The sequence below is a fragment of the Rhipicephalus microplus genome, chromosome 7, assembly GCF_043290135.1.
Source record: "Rhipicephalus microplus isolate Deutch F79 chromosome 7, USDA_Rmic, whole genome shotgun sequence".
NCBI lineage: Eukaryota > Metazoa > Arthropoda > Arachnida > Ixodida > Ixodidae > Rhipicephalus > Rhipicephalus microplus.
Genome location: NC_134706.1, coordinates 141,163,078 through 141,181,821, shown reverse-complemented (window position 1 = coordinate 141,181,821; position 18,744 = coordinate 141,163,078). Strand labels below are relative to the sequence as shown.

The following is an 18,744-nucleotide window of genomic DNA, read 5'->3' as shown; positions in this document are numbered from 1 at the left end:
GGTCAGTCACCACTTTGAAGGGACGACCATAGAGGTAAGGCCGAAATTTGGTCGTCGCCCACACGACTGCGAGGCATTCTTTTTCTGACGTAGAATAGTTGGTCTCAGCTCGAGAAAGAGTACGACTGGCGTAAGCTATCACATGCTCAACGCCGCCGTGTCGTTGTACAAGGACAGCGCCAAGTCCGACGTTGCTGGCATCTGTATGAATTTCTGTAGCAGCGTCCTCATCAAAATGGGCAAGAACAGGGGCTGTTTGCATTCTCTGTCGTAACTCTGTGAACGCTGTATCTTGTTCTGCGCTCCATGTAAAAGGCACGTCATCTCGGGTGAGTCGCGTAAGAGGTTCAGCTATCTTAGAGAAGTTGGCGATAAATCGGCGATAATACGCGCACAAGCCGAGGAAACGGCGTACTGCTCTTTTATCTGATGGAACAGGGAAGGCGGCGATGGCAACAGTTTTGTCTGGATCAGGTCGCACTCCATCCACACTAATGACATGTCCCAAACATTTCAGCTCTTCATAGCCGAAAGGCATTTTGGAGGCTTCAGCGTGATTTCAGCTGTCCGAACGGCTTCCAGAACCTTTTTCAAACGCTTCAAATGTTCTTCGAACCTCTCGGAAAAGATGACCACATTATCGAGGTAGACAAGGCAGCTTTGCCACTTCAAACCAGCGAGAACTGTGTCCATCATCCTCTGAAAAGTGGCTGGTGCAGAACAGAGGCCGAAGGGAAGAACTCCGAATTCGTAAAGTCCGTCTGGAGTCACAAACGCGGTTTTTTCTCGGTCTCGTTCATCCACTTCAATTTGCCAATAGCCACTCTTTAGATCGATGGACGAAAAATACTTCGCACGTCGTAACCTGTCGAGGGAGTCGTCTACTCGTGGAAGCGGGTAGACGTCCTTTTTTGTGACGCTATTAAGCTTCCTGTAGTCAATACAGAATCGCAGCGTTCCGTCTTTTTTCTTTACTAGAACGACTGGCGAGGACCAAGCGCTGCTGGATGGTTGAATAATCCCGTCAGCGAGCATCTCTTTTACTTGTGTCTGGATAGCCTCGCGTTCTTTGGCAGAAACGCGATAAGGCTGCTGCCGGATGGGGCGGACGTCATCGTCGGTAATAATTCGATGCTTCGTGAGGTGCGTTTGACGGACTTTAGAAGAAGAGGCGAAGCAAGATCTAAACTCACTTAAAAGGTCGTGAAGTGCAGCCTTTCTTTCGTCTGACAGCGTGGAATTAATGTCGATGTGGTCTAGAAATTCCTTATCCTCATGCGTTTCCTCGGACGCGAAGCACTCCGTGACGTCGGCAACAGGTTCTCCATAAGCTAGGGTGGTTCCACGGAAAAGATGCCGGTGCTCGTAATTGAAGTTCGTAGCTAGTATCGTTGACTGTCCGTCACGGACGCGCACAACACTTCGGGCGGCGCATACACCTTGGAGCAGCAGAAGTGATAAGTTGCTTTCAGCCACCACGTCGCCGTCTTGGAAGTCTTCACAAGTGACTTCGATGGGAACAGTTGCTCGAGGTGGCAGCGTCACACTGTCGTGAGCAACACGCAGCGCACGTCTACGGCAGTTATCGGCGTCTCGATCTGTTGCGCCTTGAGTCGAGAAGGTCACGATGCGCTCACGGAGATTTATTATGGCACCGTATTCCCGAAGGAAGTCCATGCCGATAATCAGCTGACGCGAACAGTCGGGAAGAACGAGGCAGCTGAGCACAAACGTTGACGCACGAATTTTCACTCTTGCGGTACAGCGACCCAGCGGTGTTACAACGTGTCCTCCAGCTGTTCGAATTCGCGTTCCATTCCACGGCGTGATCACTTTCCTGAGATCTTTCGCTAGCCTCCCGCTGATGATCGAATAGTCTGCACCAGTGTCTACCAATGCACTGACCTGAAGACCGTCAACCAGCACAGGTATGTCGAGCGACACGCGGTCACTAAGTTCAGATGCGGATGTCGGCGTTTCTTCGGCACTGCGATTATTCTCTGACGAAATGCCTTCGGCGCTGCGTGCAAGCATCGATGGGAGGTCTTCCGCACTTTGAGTCCCAGCGATCTTGCCCCCGAAGGCCGCTGCCTTCAGTTTTCCCGACGAGGGCTCGGGGAGCGTTCCCTTGCCGTCACCCCAAAACGTGGCCCAGTGGCTGCGGGTCTCCTCGGAGATGGTGACCGCGATTGCCGTCGTGTAAAGGGTGCACGCTGTTGCGCGAGATATTCTTCGATATCCCTTGGCCTTTGACCGATTCGGGGACGAGGGGAATTGACGGAAAATCCGCGCAGTCCAAGTTGCCGGTATGGGCATTCGCGGTAAATGTGACCAGCCTCACCGCAATGATAGCAGAGGGGTCGTCTGTCTGGCGTACGCCAGAGATCAGACTTGCGCGTCGGTGTACGGCGACTATCGATGTCCAAATCAGCGTGCGCTGACTGAATCGCGACTGACGGCATCATTGTCTGGATCGGGACGTATGGCATTGTCTGGATCGGGACGTGCGGCACTGTCTGGATCGGGACGTGCGGCACTGGCTGGATCGGGACTCCTTGACCCGAAAGAGGAGTGGCAGATCGCAAGGCTTCCGCGTACGTACGACGGCGACTGTCAGTAGACACAGGAGCCGTTTCCAGATCAACCGACGTGGGCGGAAAACGATGGGCGTGCAGCACCTGCTGGACCTCGTCGCGGATGACACCGGTGATAGAACCAACATCGATTTGCCTTGTCCCGTACATCTTTTCCATTTCTTCCCGGACGACAGATCGAATGAACTCGCGAATCCATTCGGGGCTCTTGCTCCCAGGGGTGGCGAATATCTCGGGAGTTGAGGCAGCATTCACTTGACGGTCAAACTGGGCAGACCGTTGGTGCAGTACTCGCTCCATTGTTGCCGCTTCAGTAAGGAACTCAGCAACACTTTTGGGGGGACTACGCACCAAACCAGCAAAAAGTTGTTCCTTCACACCACGCATGAGGTGGCGCAACTTTTTTTCTTCTGCCATAGCAGGATCCGCTCGCTTAAAAAGCCGTGTCATGTCCTCGACGTACATCGAAACGGTCTCGTTGGGCATCTGGATGCGTGATTGAAGTGCACGCTCCGCCCGTTCGCGGCGGTCGAGACTCCTGTAGGTCTCCAGGAGGCGACGCTGGAACTCGCGCCAAGATGTCAGAACATCATCCCTGTTTAAAAACCACGTCTTGGCACCGTCTTTTAGGCACGTGTACACGTTCCGGAGCTTCGCGGCATCATCCCAGTAATTGATCGCTGCGACACGTTCGAACTCACTCAGCCAGTCGTCAACATCTTCATGCTGCGCTCCGTGAAAGGGGCTAGGCATGAGCGGGTTCTGGACGGTGCAGTAGATCGGCGTGGAAGGTGTCGGAGCTTGCATGGGATCTTGTGTTGAAGTCATAGTCGCTGCGTCAGTGGTTGGTGTCTCGGGCGGTAGGCCTCGTTGGCGGCGGCTTACTCTATGAACAGGAGTGTCCACGGGTGCAGGGCTTGTGTTCCGGCTGCTGGACGGGGTCTTGGGCATCGGGTGGATTGCGAGACGTTGTACCCAGCACCTCCACCAGTCTTGTCACGTTACTCTCGACAAACTTGATAAAAAAAATGGGCTCGTTTAGTCGACTACTCAAGCAGCAGCTCAGAGAGATCGTCTTTGTCTTCTTTCACACTTCGATCTCACCCAAGCAAACCATGTGGCAATATTAATGATCTCCCAGACATCATTAACTCCGCTATAAGGTTATTTGCAGATGATTGTGTAATTTACCGCGAAATAAACAATGAATATGATAACCAATTTCTACAGTCAGACCTTGACACTGTCTCAACCTAGTGCAATAAATGGCTTATGACTCTCAACTCTAACAAATCTAAATGCATGTCAATAACCCGGCGATCTATTTCTCCCCCCTGTACCTACAGAATTAACGCCGTTCCCCTCCAGCATGTCTCTTCATATAAGTACCTCGGCGTTTACATTACCAACAATCTATCTTGGCACACGCATGTTACCTACATCTGTAATAACGCTAACCGAACGCTAGGATACTTACGCCGCAACTTTTCTCGCGCTCCGCTGTCCCTCAAAATTCTATTATACCGATCACTAATTCGCCCAAAGCTTGAGTACGCGTCCGCTATATGGGATCCCGTGCAGCAAAATTTAATTAACGCGTTAGAATCTGTTCAGAACCGCTCAGTTCGGTTCATTTATTCTAATTATTCTCGTACTGCTAGCATATCAGAAATGAAATATAACCTTGACCTACCCAATTTAACTGTCCGGAGGAAACTGGCGCGACTGCATTTTTTTCATAAGATATTTTTTCACAATCCATGAATGAAGCGAGACCTCATTGCACAACCGTCATACCACTCATCGCGCATTGATCATCAGCATAAGGTTGCCATTCCGTTTTGCCGCACCAAATTCTTTTCAGCAGCCTTCTTACCGAAAACAGCCGCCGATTGGAACCACCTTCCCTCTTCCGTTGTATCAATAACAGACCCTTTGTTATTCAATACTGCAATTTCTCAGCAACGCTTGTAACTATACGCAGTTTCCATTATCTATCTTTGTCTTGTATGTGCTTGAATTCTTATACATTTTTAGTTGACTTATGTTGCCTTCCTGATTTGCGCATCTGATACTTGTTTCTTTATTTTGTCTTTTTTTTCTTGTGTGTTATATATGTTGTACCCACCCCCTCTGTAATGCCCTACGGGCCCTGAGGGTATTCTAATAAATAAATAAATAAATAAGTTGTCTCAATATGAGACAAAATGAGCAGTGGTAGTGCTGCCGTGTGTGCATTGTAAAGCAGGTCATATGTACCAATAAGAAAATGGGCGCACAACCACTGCAAAGATTAACAGTAAGCTTTATAGAAAAGACAACTGTCAAGCATTCTTTCACAAACACGAAAAAGGTGGTTAAAGAAGGGCGTTGTCACGCCTCAGGTTTCACTGCGTGAACGAGGAATGCTGAAAAGACATTCTCGCCACTTTTTTTGCAGTATAAGTCGTGCCACTCATTTAGGTGTCTCGACAGTGTGCCGAGAAAAGCAGGCTTTTCCTCCTCGCTGATAAGTGAGAACAAAGGGTTGGCTATCTGGTAGAGACCTGCATGCAAAACAGGCATAATGGTGGTCAAACGTGGGGAAACACTTTTTTCACGTTTAGCTTTAAGTACGTGAAAATGGGTGACTGAACATTCCTCGTACAGTCTGCACACCGCGGCAAACAATCAGGTGAATGGTATGTACAGTGTGAAACGTGTACTAACGGTGGTCATGTAATCAAAGGCGCGGAAAAAACTCAAGGTATAAGAAGCTTCATGTTTAATTGCTGGAACTGGACACGTCGCGTTACTGCAAATCTTACAACGAAAAGTGGTGTTTCGAATAATAGAACTTGGAGTGCCAATGTTGCACCAATGTCACGTCTCCACGCGACCAAATAAAAGACGAAGTCTACGTAGCATGCTTTTGTGGCACAATTGCATATGTGTGCGGTGTCGGGTGGTGGTTACGCGTTGCGAGGTGGGTGGTTACTATATTAAAGCACACAATGATAGGGAATAAATACGGCATTCACTGATATTTTTAGAATATCTTCATTATTCAATAGCAAATGTTTTGATCAAAATTGTGTAAAATACTCTATTTTGAACGTTAACTATCGATAGTGGCTTCCAACAGTTATTTCAACTTCATCCCATCATATAGAGGGCAATAGGTTAACGACTCGAGCCTCAATGCATCTTTCGAATCATAGACAGAAGTCCTGATTGTCTACTGGTGACCATGTTCATGACGTCCTTTCAGAATTTCGAAATTCTATAAAACAGTAAAAATTCTCACGTTTTCTCAACTAAACACCAACTTTACCAATTTTCAAAGCTTCCATTCTTATAGCTTTCAAACGATACTACTTACTCAGTTATCTACTAGATTTATTACTGCATGTTTATCGACCAGAAAAAAATTTAAACAATGTCGAAGCTTAACGTGATTAGAAATCATCAAACTTAAAACGCTGTAACAGCCCCAAGTATAGTCAGCAGCAGCTATATTGTTTGATCCAGTGACATTCTTTGTTCGATGGTTCTTCTGTCTTTCTTATATTTTTCCTACGAAGCTGTGTTGATTCTCTCTCGCTCTTACTTTTCCTTAATAATGTAAACATTCTCAGGGAGGACTCGAATGTTGCAAATATTTTGCATTTGCTATTGCTATGAAGTCGCAGTGGTCTGAATTGCCGAATTAATAAATAACATCACTTTCCAGCGATGTCATAGGACCTACGTTTTTTTTTTGAAACACTTGCCAAGGGCTCAATCCGCACCAACACTTGCGACTAAATTATGTTGGCTGATCGTGGTACAAATCATCATGCAATTGTTCCAGATAAAACAACCGGTGCGTGTCAAAGAAGTGGGACACATGCGTATCCATGGCGATAGTTTGTTTATTGCAATAGCAAATATATGGACACTCTCAGTGCGGAAAGATGGTGCTAACAGAGAGTTTCTCTCTGGATCAGCCGTATTATCTTACACTATAGTGCTTTATAGAGTTACGCGAGAACATATCAGACGTCTGACTGTATAACATTACAATTTAGGAAAGGGAAACAAGTCAACCACCTGTTTTGTTTTAAGAAGGCACAAGGCAATTCATGGGGATTTCTCAGAAAGAAAGGTCTCTCAGTTGCCCCAAAATTCGTCCTGGTCCGGGGGACGTACGGATTTCTCAGAAAGGAAAGCCTCTCAGCTGCCAAAAAAATTGTCTTGGTCCAGGGTCCCCCTGGCCAGGACGAGTTTTTCGGCATCTGAGACACCTTCTTTTCAGAGAAATGCGTATGAAGTTCCTTATAAATTCATGCTACAAAACGGGTGGTTGCCTTCTTACCTTTTCTTAACCCTTACGTCACCTTGCAGGTTTCCGCAGTTCTCATTTGCAACACTACAGTTTGTTGCTATCTCTTTCGTTGCTTCGCCTCATGGGGAAGCTGTGATTTTCAGAAAGGCGGAAACATCGTTAGACTACTGCTGTACACTGAGCGGTTGTGTGGACACAAGTTGTCAGATGTTTATCGGGTGACTCAGTGCTGCTTTTATGTACACTCTTAAGGAGGTCACCCTTAAAGCGCCGGATATGGGCAAGAAGCCAAACATTTTTATTTGGCTTCCTAGATGTAGCCAGTATTTATCCAGGACTGCTATTGCAGAAGCGCACTTGGGAAGTCGTCTACTTAGCGTACTTTCTTCGCGCAGTCACCACGGTTCCGATATTTCGCGGTCGCGAGCAGCGTGCATGCGCGTTATCAGTGTGACATACCATTCCCGACAGGAAAGTGGCCAGCACCAGGTTTTCGAGAAATAAAGTTCGAGCAAGTGAGATGATTGTTATTGTGTTATAGCAGAACCACTCCCCGAATAATAATTTTTTTTCTGAGAGTGTAGAGCAAAATCCAACAGGCCATTATCGGCCATGTGACCAATCAGGCACAACAATTCAGAAGGGCCTTAAACATGGTGTAGAGGAACTTTATTATTAGAGCAAGACGTTTAAGGCTGGCTGTATAGAAACTGATCATCTTGATTTACTGCTACGTGCCATTTTCATGTTCTCCTGCATCGACTTTCTCTGTCCTCTTCTGCTTCGCATTAGAGGACGTGCGCCGACTTGTCTGGTGAGGTAGGTAATAACTCGATGACAGTGAGAATGAGCCCTTAGAAAGAAAATAAATAGAAAGTAAGAGAGAAAGAGGTGGAGTGGGGTAAAGGAGGATAGATGAGAGGGCTGGGAAAAGCGAACAGATAAAGCGAGGCAGAAAAGATAATGATAGAAAAAAATGGCGCAGAAAGATAGAGAGGAGAAAACCAAAGAAAATAAAGTGAGCAAAAAATGAAAACGTAGAAAGGAGGATAAAACATTAGACAAGGATACTCAAAATATTCAATAGTTGAAAAAAAAAGAGAAATTAGAGCCGTCTACAGCAACTGCTGTCTAGCTTGTGGCGTACAAAACCTAACATTATCATTGTGTGCTAGCAAGTACACTGGTCGGTATCGTCTTCACCTTCGTTCTCTTGCCCCTCTGCTCTTCTCCCGGAACATGTGAGTTGCTTAGTGCACCATCATCTACCAGATTTTTTGTGACCCAGCCTCGCGCCACTTTCAGCAAGCTACGCTAACTTTTTAAATGAATTTTGGTCATTATCACATATATTTACTTATCGAGAATAATAAGGCTCGATAAGTCGCTTCGCTGCATAGTTCTGAGAAAAAAACTGTGAGCAACCATTACACTTGTGAAAGTCCGTCTGATGGGGTTATACATAAATTACCGATTAAAATGTTACATAAGAGAAGCTGAATTTCAAGAAACTTCTGGGAGGTCTGGCCATGCATAGTGACACCACACGAGGCTTACAAAACACCACGAGACCTTGTGTAAGAGTTCCGAGGAAGCTTGATAGCTTTGGTTGCACTGTGTAGTATTATTTGGTGAATGCCATATTGGCAAAAGATTTGCATGCTTCTGTAAAGAATAAGGTTATTTGCAGACCCGCACCGTCGCGTGCACCTGTTTCCGGTGTACGGGTCTAGATCACGAGTTTTAGCTTTAGTTGGCTAAATCAGGGAGTAAATATCTGCCTAGGCTATGTATTTCTGTACAAATTTGTTGTTGTATGGACCGCAATATGAACAAGCTCACCATCAGTCGCAGGATTTTCACTTTGTATGCTGTGTGGGCTGACCAATACTTCGGCGGTGGAAGGTACCAGACCTGCTGAAGAGAGAGCTGAATAGAGGTAGTCTTCCTGGCTTCTTCGATTCACCATGTTGTGGCTTTTTGGCACGGCTCGCAAAAGAACCTGCAAAGTATAGAATTTCTAGTACTGTGCAGGTGAAGAAATCACCGTTAAAACGGTCCCTACAAATGCTTAACCAGCGAAAGCTGGAGCTCGCAGCTCCGATGTTTAGCAGTGGGTTGAACCTAACGCTGCATTGAAGCCTTTCACAATTGTTGGCAACATGTTCATGCTTCTTAATGAGGTACGACACACGTTTGACTCAGGTTTACAAGAGTGTTTGTCTTACGTGCCGCATCAGCGATTCCTTGCACGTCCTGCAGATTCAAAACATGCCAACATCGGAAGCAGCTGGGAACCACCACGTCATTATCTCCATGGCATTATTTAGCTGTTGCAGAGGCAGTATCCTTTCGATCGGTGCCAGGTTGTTCTCTAACCACAGGCAGTCACACACATCGCAGCCGAAGTCAAAGTGCCACTTGAAAAACTCGCGGCGAAATCGGGCGTTTCCCCGGTGTACGCGTACCCACAATTATAATGTTGACGCTGCTGTGCCCTGTTATGCCTGCGAGTCCACAGCGAACGGCCGTGCCTCTCAAAAAGGCAATCTGTGTCAAGGCCAGCCCGCAGCCTGCCTGACGCGATCAACAACTCAACGGCGTCAGCACGCCACGGCGTCTTTCTGTCGGCGCCTCTCTGGCGTGCACGTGCAGTGAGTCAGCCTCGGCAAGCGACCCGTCGAGTAAACAACTGGCGTCTTCATGTCTGGGGGTCTGACGCATTGCGCGGCGACCCCATTGGAGGAGTCTGCCCTGACGACCAGCGGCGCTTCTGATTGGACATTTTGGTTGGACCCGGTGCAAATAAAAGAAGCCCTGCGGCGCGTCGCGATCGGTGGTCCTAGGTGAAAGCTGACATGTGTGTCAGAGCGGCCCCGTTTGAGAGCATACCTATGTGTTAGAGAGGAGAGCTTGGCTCTTCGAGTCTCTGTCGGCCCCAGTTCCGATTTTGTAACGCCTCTGTATATATGCTGTACATAAATCTTGTTTAACTCACCGTCGTCTCGTCCGCTCGTTTATCAGTTCTGCGCAGAAGCAGTCGGGAGCTGAGAAACCTACGCTACCAAACGGCTGGTGACCTTCCCTGCGGAGTTCGAAGCAGTGACGCCTTTGGGACCGTGTTGGCGTCGCCGTCTTTCGAAACAGTGGTTGCAGCGGTGAGAGATTCGAGGTGCGCTTCGCAACAGGGGTGCCATCGGCGGGATTGGCCGTCGTTTCGCAACAGCCCGCAACACCGCTTGTCCGGCACGCAGTTGTTGTAATGGTTTGACATCGTGAATTAACTCGGTGGCGTGGTTTGCGGGACCAGCCCGCCACCAGCTCATGCATTCCTCTTTGCTTTGTAGCGCAACTTGGGAGGCTGCCGGATTATCGGTACCCATTTGCTGTCAGCACTCGGCCTCCCGAGCTGGTTTTTGTGCCCGGATTGCAGCACCGGCCGGGCGAACGTGAGCTCTCTCATGATTCCCCTGTTTAACCCTTGCGGACGTGCTTGGCACCATAGCTGCGACTGCATAAACGACGTCACTCACAATGCAGCCAATGGCCCGCTTTCTTGGGTACGACGCGGAGAATGACGTAACTGATATCACAACCAATCGACGCCGCTAGTGAGAGCAATGCCGAATGATTTTAGTTACTTTCGCTGTGAAAAGCTGTGTTGTTTTCCGCCTGTTTTTTTTTACATACTGAACATAAAAAGGGGCAAGAATAGATTACAGTAGAAGTTAGTCACCGGCTGGTGGCCTTTGCTGCGCTGGAACATAAATCTCACCAACGATACTTATTATTATACGAAGCGATTCAATTGAAAAAGGCCGTTCTTACCTCAGCGTATTTCGTCCATGGCTCCAGGTGACTCAATTCTTTGAAGGACTCAAACAAAAATGTCCGTGCATGAAAGTACAGCAGACACTCGCCACCAGGTGTCAGCAGCTGGGCGATATTGCCCAGACAGTGGTGCAGGTCTCGTGACCAATGAAGAGTCTTGAAAGAGTAGACACGTTGGAAGGCACCGTACTTCTTCTTAAAAGGCGACACGTCGCTATCTATGTCAAAAGTATCGTATACGATCTTCTCGTGCGCGTAATGTTGTTTGGCATACTCGATCATGCTGAACGAGGAATCGACCGCGACGATCCTGTGGAATCGAAAATCTCTATGGAGGCTCATTGTGAATGCGCGAAATGCCATACCAATCATAATATTGTAATTAACTTTAAGGCCAGGTAAGACGCAGATTTTTACAGTCATATAGCCTAAAAGTGTGAAATAAATGTGATGTACAAGAGGTCGTTTAGCTTCTCATTATACTTCCTCATTTGCGTCACTCGCATCGCTTAACGAACACAATATGTTGTGTAGAGCTGTCTTCGCCCTTTTAATATTATCCGCTGTACATATAGTTTTAATACAAATACTGTTTAACTGTCACTAGTACTTTCAAACGTTCACAAAAAATGTTTTCTCATGTGAATCCCGCCAGTTTTTTACATTCTCTTAAATAGACAGCAAAAAAAAACATAATGACCATTTAGCAAACTTTTATCCACCCTGTCGCAACTGCGACTCTAAGGCGCTCAGGCATCTAGAAAACACGCACAAATAAAAATCAACAAGTGGTGACGCTAAGCTGAAGCTTACGCAACTACGTTACCATAATGAAACATATCTCGCAGGCTTCTGTGAAAGCGAGTGCACTAGTTTATTGCTAAAAGCAAATTGCAAGGTACTTCAACGTAGTGAGATGCTTAAAACCGAAAAAAATACAGTGCACCCCTGCAAGACAAACTTCCGCTTTAGTCCTATAAGTTCTGGCACATTTCAAATTCAATTGCGAGTTTAAATATACTTGAGCTTTCTTCTTATGTAACCAACATGCAGTCCCAATACTAAACTAAATGAATTTTCATAAAATTGGTATTTTAATTAGGTTGGTTGCTTTGATTACTGCGTGATTGGTGACTAAAACTAAATATTTATAGAAAGTTATCTTTAGCAGTAAATTGGTTAATGTGCAGAAGGGTTGCCCCTTTGCACAGCTCTTCAATGTGACTTGTGGCCACCTAATTAACTGAGTTTGTTAAATGTACCTCTTGCAAGGCTCGCATGTCGGCAATATACAATTTAGTGTAAAGTCTCCAGGGCCACATCCAATGTCCAGAAATTGGTGACTTTCATCACCAGACGCTCTGAATGCCATCTTGTAGAGCTGCGGAAAAATTGCATCATATTTATGAGAAAGACTATAATGACCAGTTACCATCGGTAGTGCACCGATGGGTCTTTTGGAAGGCCCTCGTAAAATCAAGATACAGATTGACACCTTCAAAAAGGGCAGTGAGGAACCTGACGTCGATTTTAAAAGAAAAAAATCCACGAACTAATATAAAGTTATACCTGTGACAGCGCGACAAAAGAAATGTTCTACTGACGTTTATTGCCGAAAGATAAATACGGCACAATTTGCAGTAAATGTTCGCATTCCAACTCTTCTTTCATTGATTACTGCCATCGCCTCTATCACGGATAGCTTTGCTTTGTGGTACTAGTCCATCGCATGAACGGAGTGCCGTGTTGCTTCTGCAGCCACCATCGCACACGCTATTATAGCTGCGAGTTCATAAACATATTTTTACGCTCTTTAACGCAGCCGCGCACAGCTGCACAACTGCATTGTGCATGACTTCTAGAGGAATTTCTACTTCTTAGAGGTCTCGTGCACGACTGCCTAAACTCTATTAGCGTGCTGGTGATATCAACCAAGGAAAAATAGAAGAATTGGTTTTTATAACTTATAGTGGCGGTAACCTTCACAGCTCTTGTAGTTTGCATTGAACTTTTGTTTTTAAATGTCGTCTAATAAACCTTCTATAGCACTTCAGAGCAACGTCATCATTTCGACCACTGCGTTTCCCGCAATGATTCCGAAGAAAGTTCAGCCTGATATTTCGCAAGCTACCGAATGACAATTAATAATAATTTCAATTAAGTAACAGAGATATGTTGCAGCAAAATATTCTGCTGCGTCTTTTGCCGTTCCCCGCAATAGCCCCACCGCGGTAGTCTAGTGGCTAAGGTACTCGTCTGCTGACCCGCAGCTCGCGGGATGGAATGGCGGCTTCGGTGGTTGCATTTTCGATGAAAGCGAAAATGCAGTAGGCGAGTCGCTCAGATTTGGGTGCACCTCAAAGAACTGCTGGTGCTTGAAATTACCGGTGTCCTCTACTACGGCGTCTCTCATAATCTTATGGTGGTATTGGAACGTTAAACCTCACTTATCAATCATGAATATCAATCGTTCCCAGAATACGATTCCACTGTGTGGCCCTCAGTATAATAAAGAGAGATAAATAAACGTTTATATAGAAAACAGTGTTCCGAGTGAGGCCTGTTGTCACCCTAAGGTGGGAGGGTTCCCTAGTCCAGGAACCATCTGGCTTCGAGTAAAAAAATAATGTACAGAGATAACGGCTTATCAAATAGCTCATTTTTATGTTTTCAAAGTTTTGTTGCAAATAAGAATGCTGGCGGGTCATCACTGGCACTTGGCTGGGGTGCCTGAGGTCATATTTATTACCCTATCCAATCAGCCGACTGTAGTTCTCCTGAGTAACGAACAGCTTTACGTAGGATGGATCGTGCTACGATCATAAAACAACCTTCCTGAAAATAATAAGCAATCACGACATAAATCCTTATTGTCAGCTGGTATACAATTATGAGATAACGACATCAATCATTTTTTTACTGGAGGAGGGCCTGTTTAAAAGTGGCTGCTTAAAAAGGCCTGTTTAAAAGGCCTGTTTAAAAGTGGCAAGACTCAGCCCGCAACAGAAGAACGGGATGTCGATGGCAGTCAGGAAGTATAACCCGCCTCACGAGCTTTATGAAAATACTAAAAAAAATGTTCTGTTGACGTTTATGGCCGAAAGATAAATATAGCACATTTTAATGCCCGTCGTGTAAATTTGTTTAATGGCAGAGTAGAAGATACTTTTCCACCGAGACCTCGGCATACAGTCAATAAATTATTTAGCATGTCGGGAACTCTGGTATAAAAAAACGCGTTGGTTGAGCGCCAAAATATTGGAAGAAGAGAACAATTCATGTCTTTAATTAAAGATAGAGGGGCACACAGACTTCTTTCTTTGTTGATTGATTGATATAGGGAGTTTAACGTCCCAAGAAAGAAGCGAGAAAAAGAAAAGAAAGGCAGGGAGGCTAACAAGGTGCTTGTATCCGGTATGCTACCTTACACTGGGGTTAGGGAATAGGTGGTTAAAAGTCAGAGAGTTAAAAAATAATTAGGAAAACATGGCCACACGTACACACACAAAATCAGTCCACTCAGAGGCGTTTCGACAGGTCAGAAGTTCGCAAGAAGACCAGTAGCGCTTGCACGGCCTTCTTCTGTGATTATGAGTCATGACGATGGCGCAGTATACTTTCTTCTGACAGCGGCTGGTCATCTAACTTATTTAGTGTGTCAGAAAGTTATTGTCTTTCTAGGTAATATTCAGGGCAGTCACACAGGACATGTCCAATTGTCTCTTCATCTGCGCAGCTCACACAGGTGGCGGTGTCGGCCATCCCTATGAGGAACGTCTACGCACGGTTAAACACGACTCCCAATCATAGTATGCAGAGAGCAGTAGCTTCACCTCGTCGAAGTTTTGTTGGAAATTGCAAGCTTAACGTATGATCAAGGGATCGTAATCTCGCATGCGTAAAAAGGCGCTCATTCCACAGTGACATGAAGTGTTGGCTAGCAAGCATGCGGAGCATCCTAGCAGTGCCCGTCCTAGAAAGAAATGTTGACTGATCGTTTTCTTCTGTATAGGCTGAACGGGCAGCCTGATCAGCCCGTTCATTACCGATAATTCCACAGTGGCTTGGCAACCACTGAAATATAACCTGGTACCTATCCTCCGTTACATGGTGTAGCATTTTTGCTGTCTCAAATACCAACTGCCTGTGCGGACCTCGGCGTAGGTTTGACAGAAGTCACAGAAGTGCCGCCTTGCAGTCGTAGAAGATCGTCCACCATTGCGTGCTTTCGTCGTTAATGAAACGCAACGAAGCGCGAAGCGCTGCAAGCTCTGCTGCCGTTGATGTTAGCATAAGCTCTCCTGAATTTGATGGTTGTTGCGTGTGTTGGAATAACCATGCGTCACATGAGGGCTCTATGACATGTCTCTGTCGACTATGACACCCAGAAATTTGTGAGATCGACGATATGGTATATTTTGACCGTTATTTGACACTTTGTAATTTGACATGGATTAGCGCGTAAATGCCAGAAGAGCGCACTTTCCGGAGGAAATTTTCAGGCCTCGATTGCGGAGATACAAAGCAGTTGCAGTAGCAGCTCTCTGTATTCTCGCTCGTAACTGCAGGCGAGTTACCGCAGATGTCCAGATGCAGATGTCATCAGCGTATGTTGATAGATAAATGTTGTTTGGTAGGTGCGTATGGAGAGCGATTAGTGTTATATTGAATAGCACGGGGCTCAGTACACCACCCTGAGTGACACCACGACAACTGAAATGTGCAGACGTGTTCCCGGCCTCCGTACTCACAAAAAAGGATCGCATTTGGAGATAACTGCGTATCCACTTAAGCATTCGGCCACCCACTCCAATCTCTTCTAGTGTGGTAAGGACGGCTTCATGTGTAACGTTATCATAGGCTCCTTTGACGTCAAGGAACAGAGAGGCACAAAGACGCTTATGGCGTTTCTCGTGTTCAACGTACGTGATTAGGTCGATGACGCTATCGATCGATGATCGACCACGTCGAAAGCCAGCCACGACATTTGGCTAGATCTCATGATACTCCAAGTACCACTCGAGACGGCCGGGAATCATTCTCTCCATTACTTTACCCACGCAACTAGCCAATGCGATCGGGCCATATGAGGAGAGTTCCAGTGGTGATTTGCCAGGTTTTAGCAGTGGTACTAGACGACTAGTTTTCCAACTTAAGGGGACAGTGACCTCTAGCCAACAATCATTATATAGATGAAGTAGGGCTATTCTCGCGTGCTCACCCAGATGACACAGGGCTCTGTAGGAGATTCCGTCAGGTCCTGGTGCGGAGGTACGTTTGCATGAAGCGAGGGCTGCCTTGAGCTCCTGAATGGTCAATGGGAAGTCAATACAGGAATCACGTGGTGGCGGACAACTGCTCAATAGTAGTACGCTGCTAAGTGCTGTAGTTTGCCCTGATAATCCGGCGCAGAACTCTTCAGCAACGTCCACCTCTGGTCGATTTTGGTAAAAGGCTAAGGCCTTGAATGGTGAGTTCTGAATGGGGGATAACCGTAAACCTCATACCATCCTCCATGATTGTGATAAAGGCTTAGGAGGGTCGATTGACTCGCAGGAAGTCATCCAGCATTGGAATTTTAGCTTGTCCAACCAACGTTGGATCTTCTTCTGCATACGTCTAGCAGTCCGCAAATCTTCTATGTCCTTCGTGCACCGGTACCTTCTTTCAGCTCGTCGTCGTAAGGATCGAAGCCGCTCCAGCTCTATGTCGATTTCCATGACTTTGACAGAGCATAGGATCGTACACACAGTCTCTTGTACAGTGCTCTTAATGTCCTCTCATAAATCGGATGTGTGTTCTTGGCATTGATCTTCCATACCAAACTGAGATGTTTTCCAGTCCACTCTTTTAACCTTGTCGCGAACTTTAGGAGGCCACAATTCTCTGATCTTGACGTATGTTCAAATGTGATCACTCCCATGCGTATCTATATCCGTAAACCATTCAGTATGCTTGTCTAGGCTTCGCGATAACAAAAGCCAAGTCAAGACAGCTGCTGTATGTGGAGCCACGTAAAAATGTAGGACTGCCATCGTTGAGTAACCAAAGTTCGTTGTCGGAGGCAAAAGACACCAAGTTTCTGCCCTTAATGTTCGTTTTCTGACTTCCCCATAATGTATGATGAGTGTTAAAATCCCCGATGATAACGCACGGGTCAGGCGTTGACGTTATGACGTCTCGTATTCTTTTTGGTCGAACCGACTTGACGATGATAGGTATGCGCCGACCACAAGGATGTGGTTGGCGCATACCTGTGGTTGGCCTTTTCTTTTTCACTCTTAAGCATACGTATTGATTTCTGTCATGAGGTGGTACAGGTTGCAGGATGTGAGGTCTCGGTAAATGAACACGAGCACCTTGCTGCTTTCAGTAGCAGTAGATGACAGAAAAGGTTCGTATCGCGAGAATATTATTGCAGTCGTCAAGTTCGGCTCACAGATGACGATTAGGGGAAACATATTGACGTACACAAATCGACTAAAATCAGCAATGCGTGATCTTAGACCCCTGGCATTTCACTGCAGTATTGCTGCTTTACGAACCTTATCCCTAAAAGACCGTTGTGGGTTAGCCATGTTCTACTTTAGGGCTGCTATCACTGGACTCCGCGCGTCCAGTACTTGAAGGACCCTTTTGGCTGACGGTGTATTCATGTTGCTTAGCACGCGTATGGTTTCCACTAATTATCGCAGCACCACTTTCACGCGATGATCTGGTTTCCTGGTTGCAACATCTTGTGCTTGTTCTTGAGGCGGCTCCTGCTGAGGCTCAACAGGTCGTGTAGGCGGCTTCTGTTGAGGCTCAACAGATCGTGTAGGCTGAAGGGGTGGCCATTCCTTTGGTCAGAGAGATCTCTCACTTTCTTCTTTTTCGGCGTAGATGTTTGCCGTGCTAGGAGCCACGCCTCTCAATTTCACTTGAGTTTCTGACTTTCTCGTTAGATTTGGCACTGTCCTTCATGAGGACCTCCCACGATGACGGCGCCGTCGCCTTACTTTTTGCGCAGCTTCTCTGTGAGCCGAGTGGCCTCTTACAACTTGCCTGGGAATATAAATTTCCTTCTTAATCTGAGGAAAGTCTTTGGAGGAAGCACTGTGAGCACCGTGGCAGTTGGGTCATTTCTACGTGGTTGCACTACAGTTGTCTTCTGAGTGTTGTTCAGCGCATCTAGGCCACACTGCGGAATTTCTGCCATCGTTCTTCACGTTGCCAATCTTTTGGCGCTTAAAGCACTGTATGGGCTTCGAAATAAAGGGGCAAACTTGGTGACGAAAATGGCCAACCTTCACGTAAGAGGAAAGACAGTCACCTTTGAATGTTATTCGCACACAACGAGAGTGGCCTAGGCGAGCAGCATGCACAATGACGCTGCTTTGACTCACTAGTTTTATCAGTACAGGAAAATCTTCATTGGCAATTTCAGTGTCTATATCATAGATAACTCCTGTTACGGTGTCACTATACGATGGTATGATAGATTGGACTTCGATGTTTCCCAGCTCCGACACATGGTGTAGGGTGTTCAGTGCACTCGGATTCATCACGTCGATTGCCAAAATATTCGTCCTCGTGTATATTCTGATTTCCATTTTTGTTAGGCACAATATCTTTAAGATACAAGGACAGCGCTTGCCTGTTGAGGACGCGTAGATTGGCAGTAATGGTCTGCGGCACAAAGAGAATAGAGTGAGGCCATCGCTGAGGCGCAGTTCTCACGGTGGCTGTACTTGATGCTGATGATGCGTTCATGATTCTTCGTTTGGCGTGGCGTTAGTGCGCAGGTTCAAAGCCGTCTTCCGAGAACCCGTCCTCGGAAGACAGCTTTGAATGAACTGGTACCGGGCAGGATCTCCAGGAACTGTACATCCATCGCTGTGATGTAGTTGGGCGGGAGACCCCGCTGTTGCACTGTGGAACGCGGAAAATACAGCACAGACAGCAAGATGTGTTCCAGAATAGAAGCATTTCGTCTTAGACGCCGTAGTGAAGGGCCCCAGAAATTTCGACCAC

At 46.5% G+C, this 18,744-nt stretch overlaps 1 protein-coding gene across 1 annotated transcript in view; it reads right to left on the bottom strand.

The window, feature by feature from the left end:
• Positions 1-4,879: 4,879 nt before the first annotated feature.
• Positions 4,880-18,744, bottom strand: part of LOC119179035 (juvenile hormone acid O-methyltransferase) — a 73,998-nt gene continuing 60,133 nt past the window's right edge. The window contains exons 3-6 of the mRNA XM_075868315.1: positions 11,994-12,112; positions 10,729-11,041; positions 8,743-8,902; positions 4,880-5,140 (exon numbers count right to left, since the gene is read on the bottom strand). Coding sequence (XP_075724430.1) covers positions 4,968-5,140; positions 8,743-8,902; positions 10,729-11,041; positions 11,994-12,112 — 765 coding nt within the window. The 3' untranslated portion in view covers positions 4,880-4,967. The remainder of the gene's footprint in view (positions 5,141-8,742; positions 8,903-10,728; positions 11,042-11,993; positions 12,113-18,744) is intronic.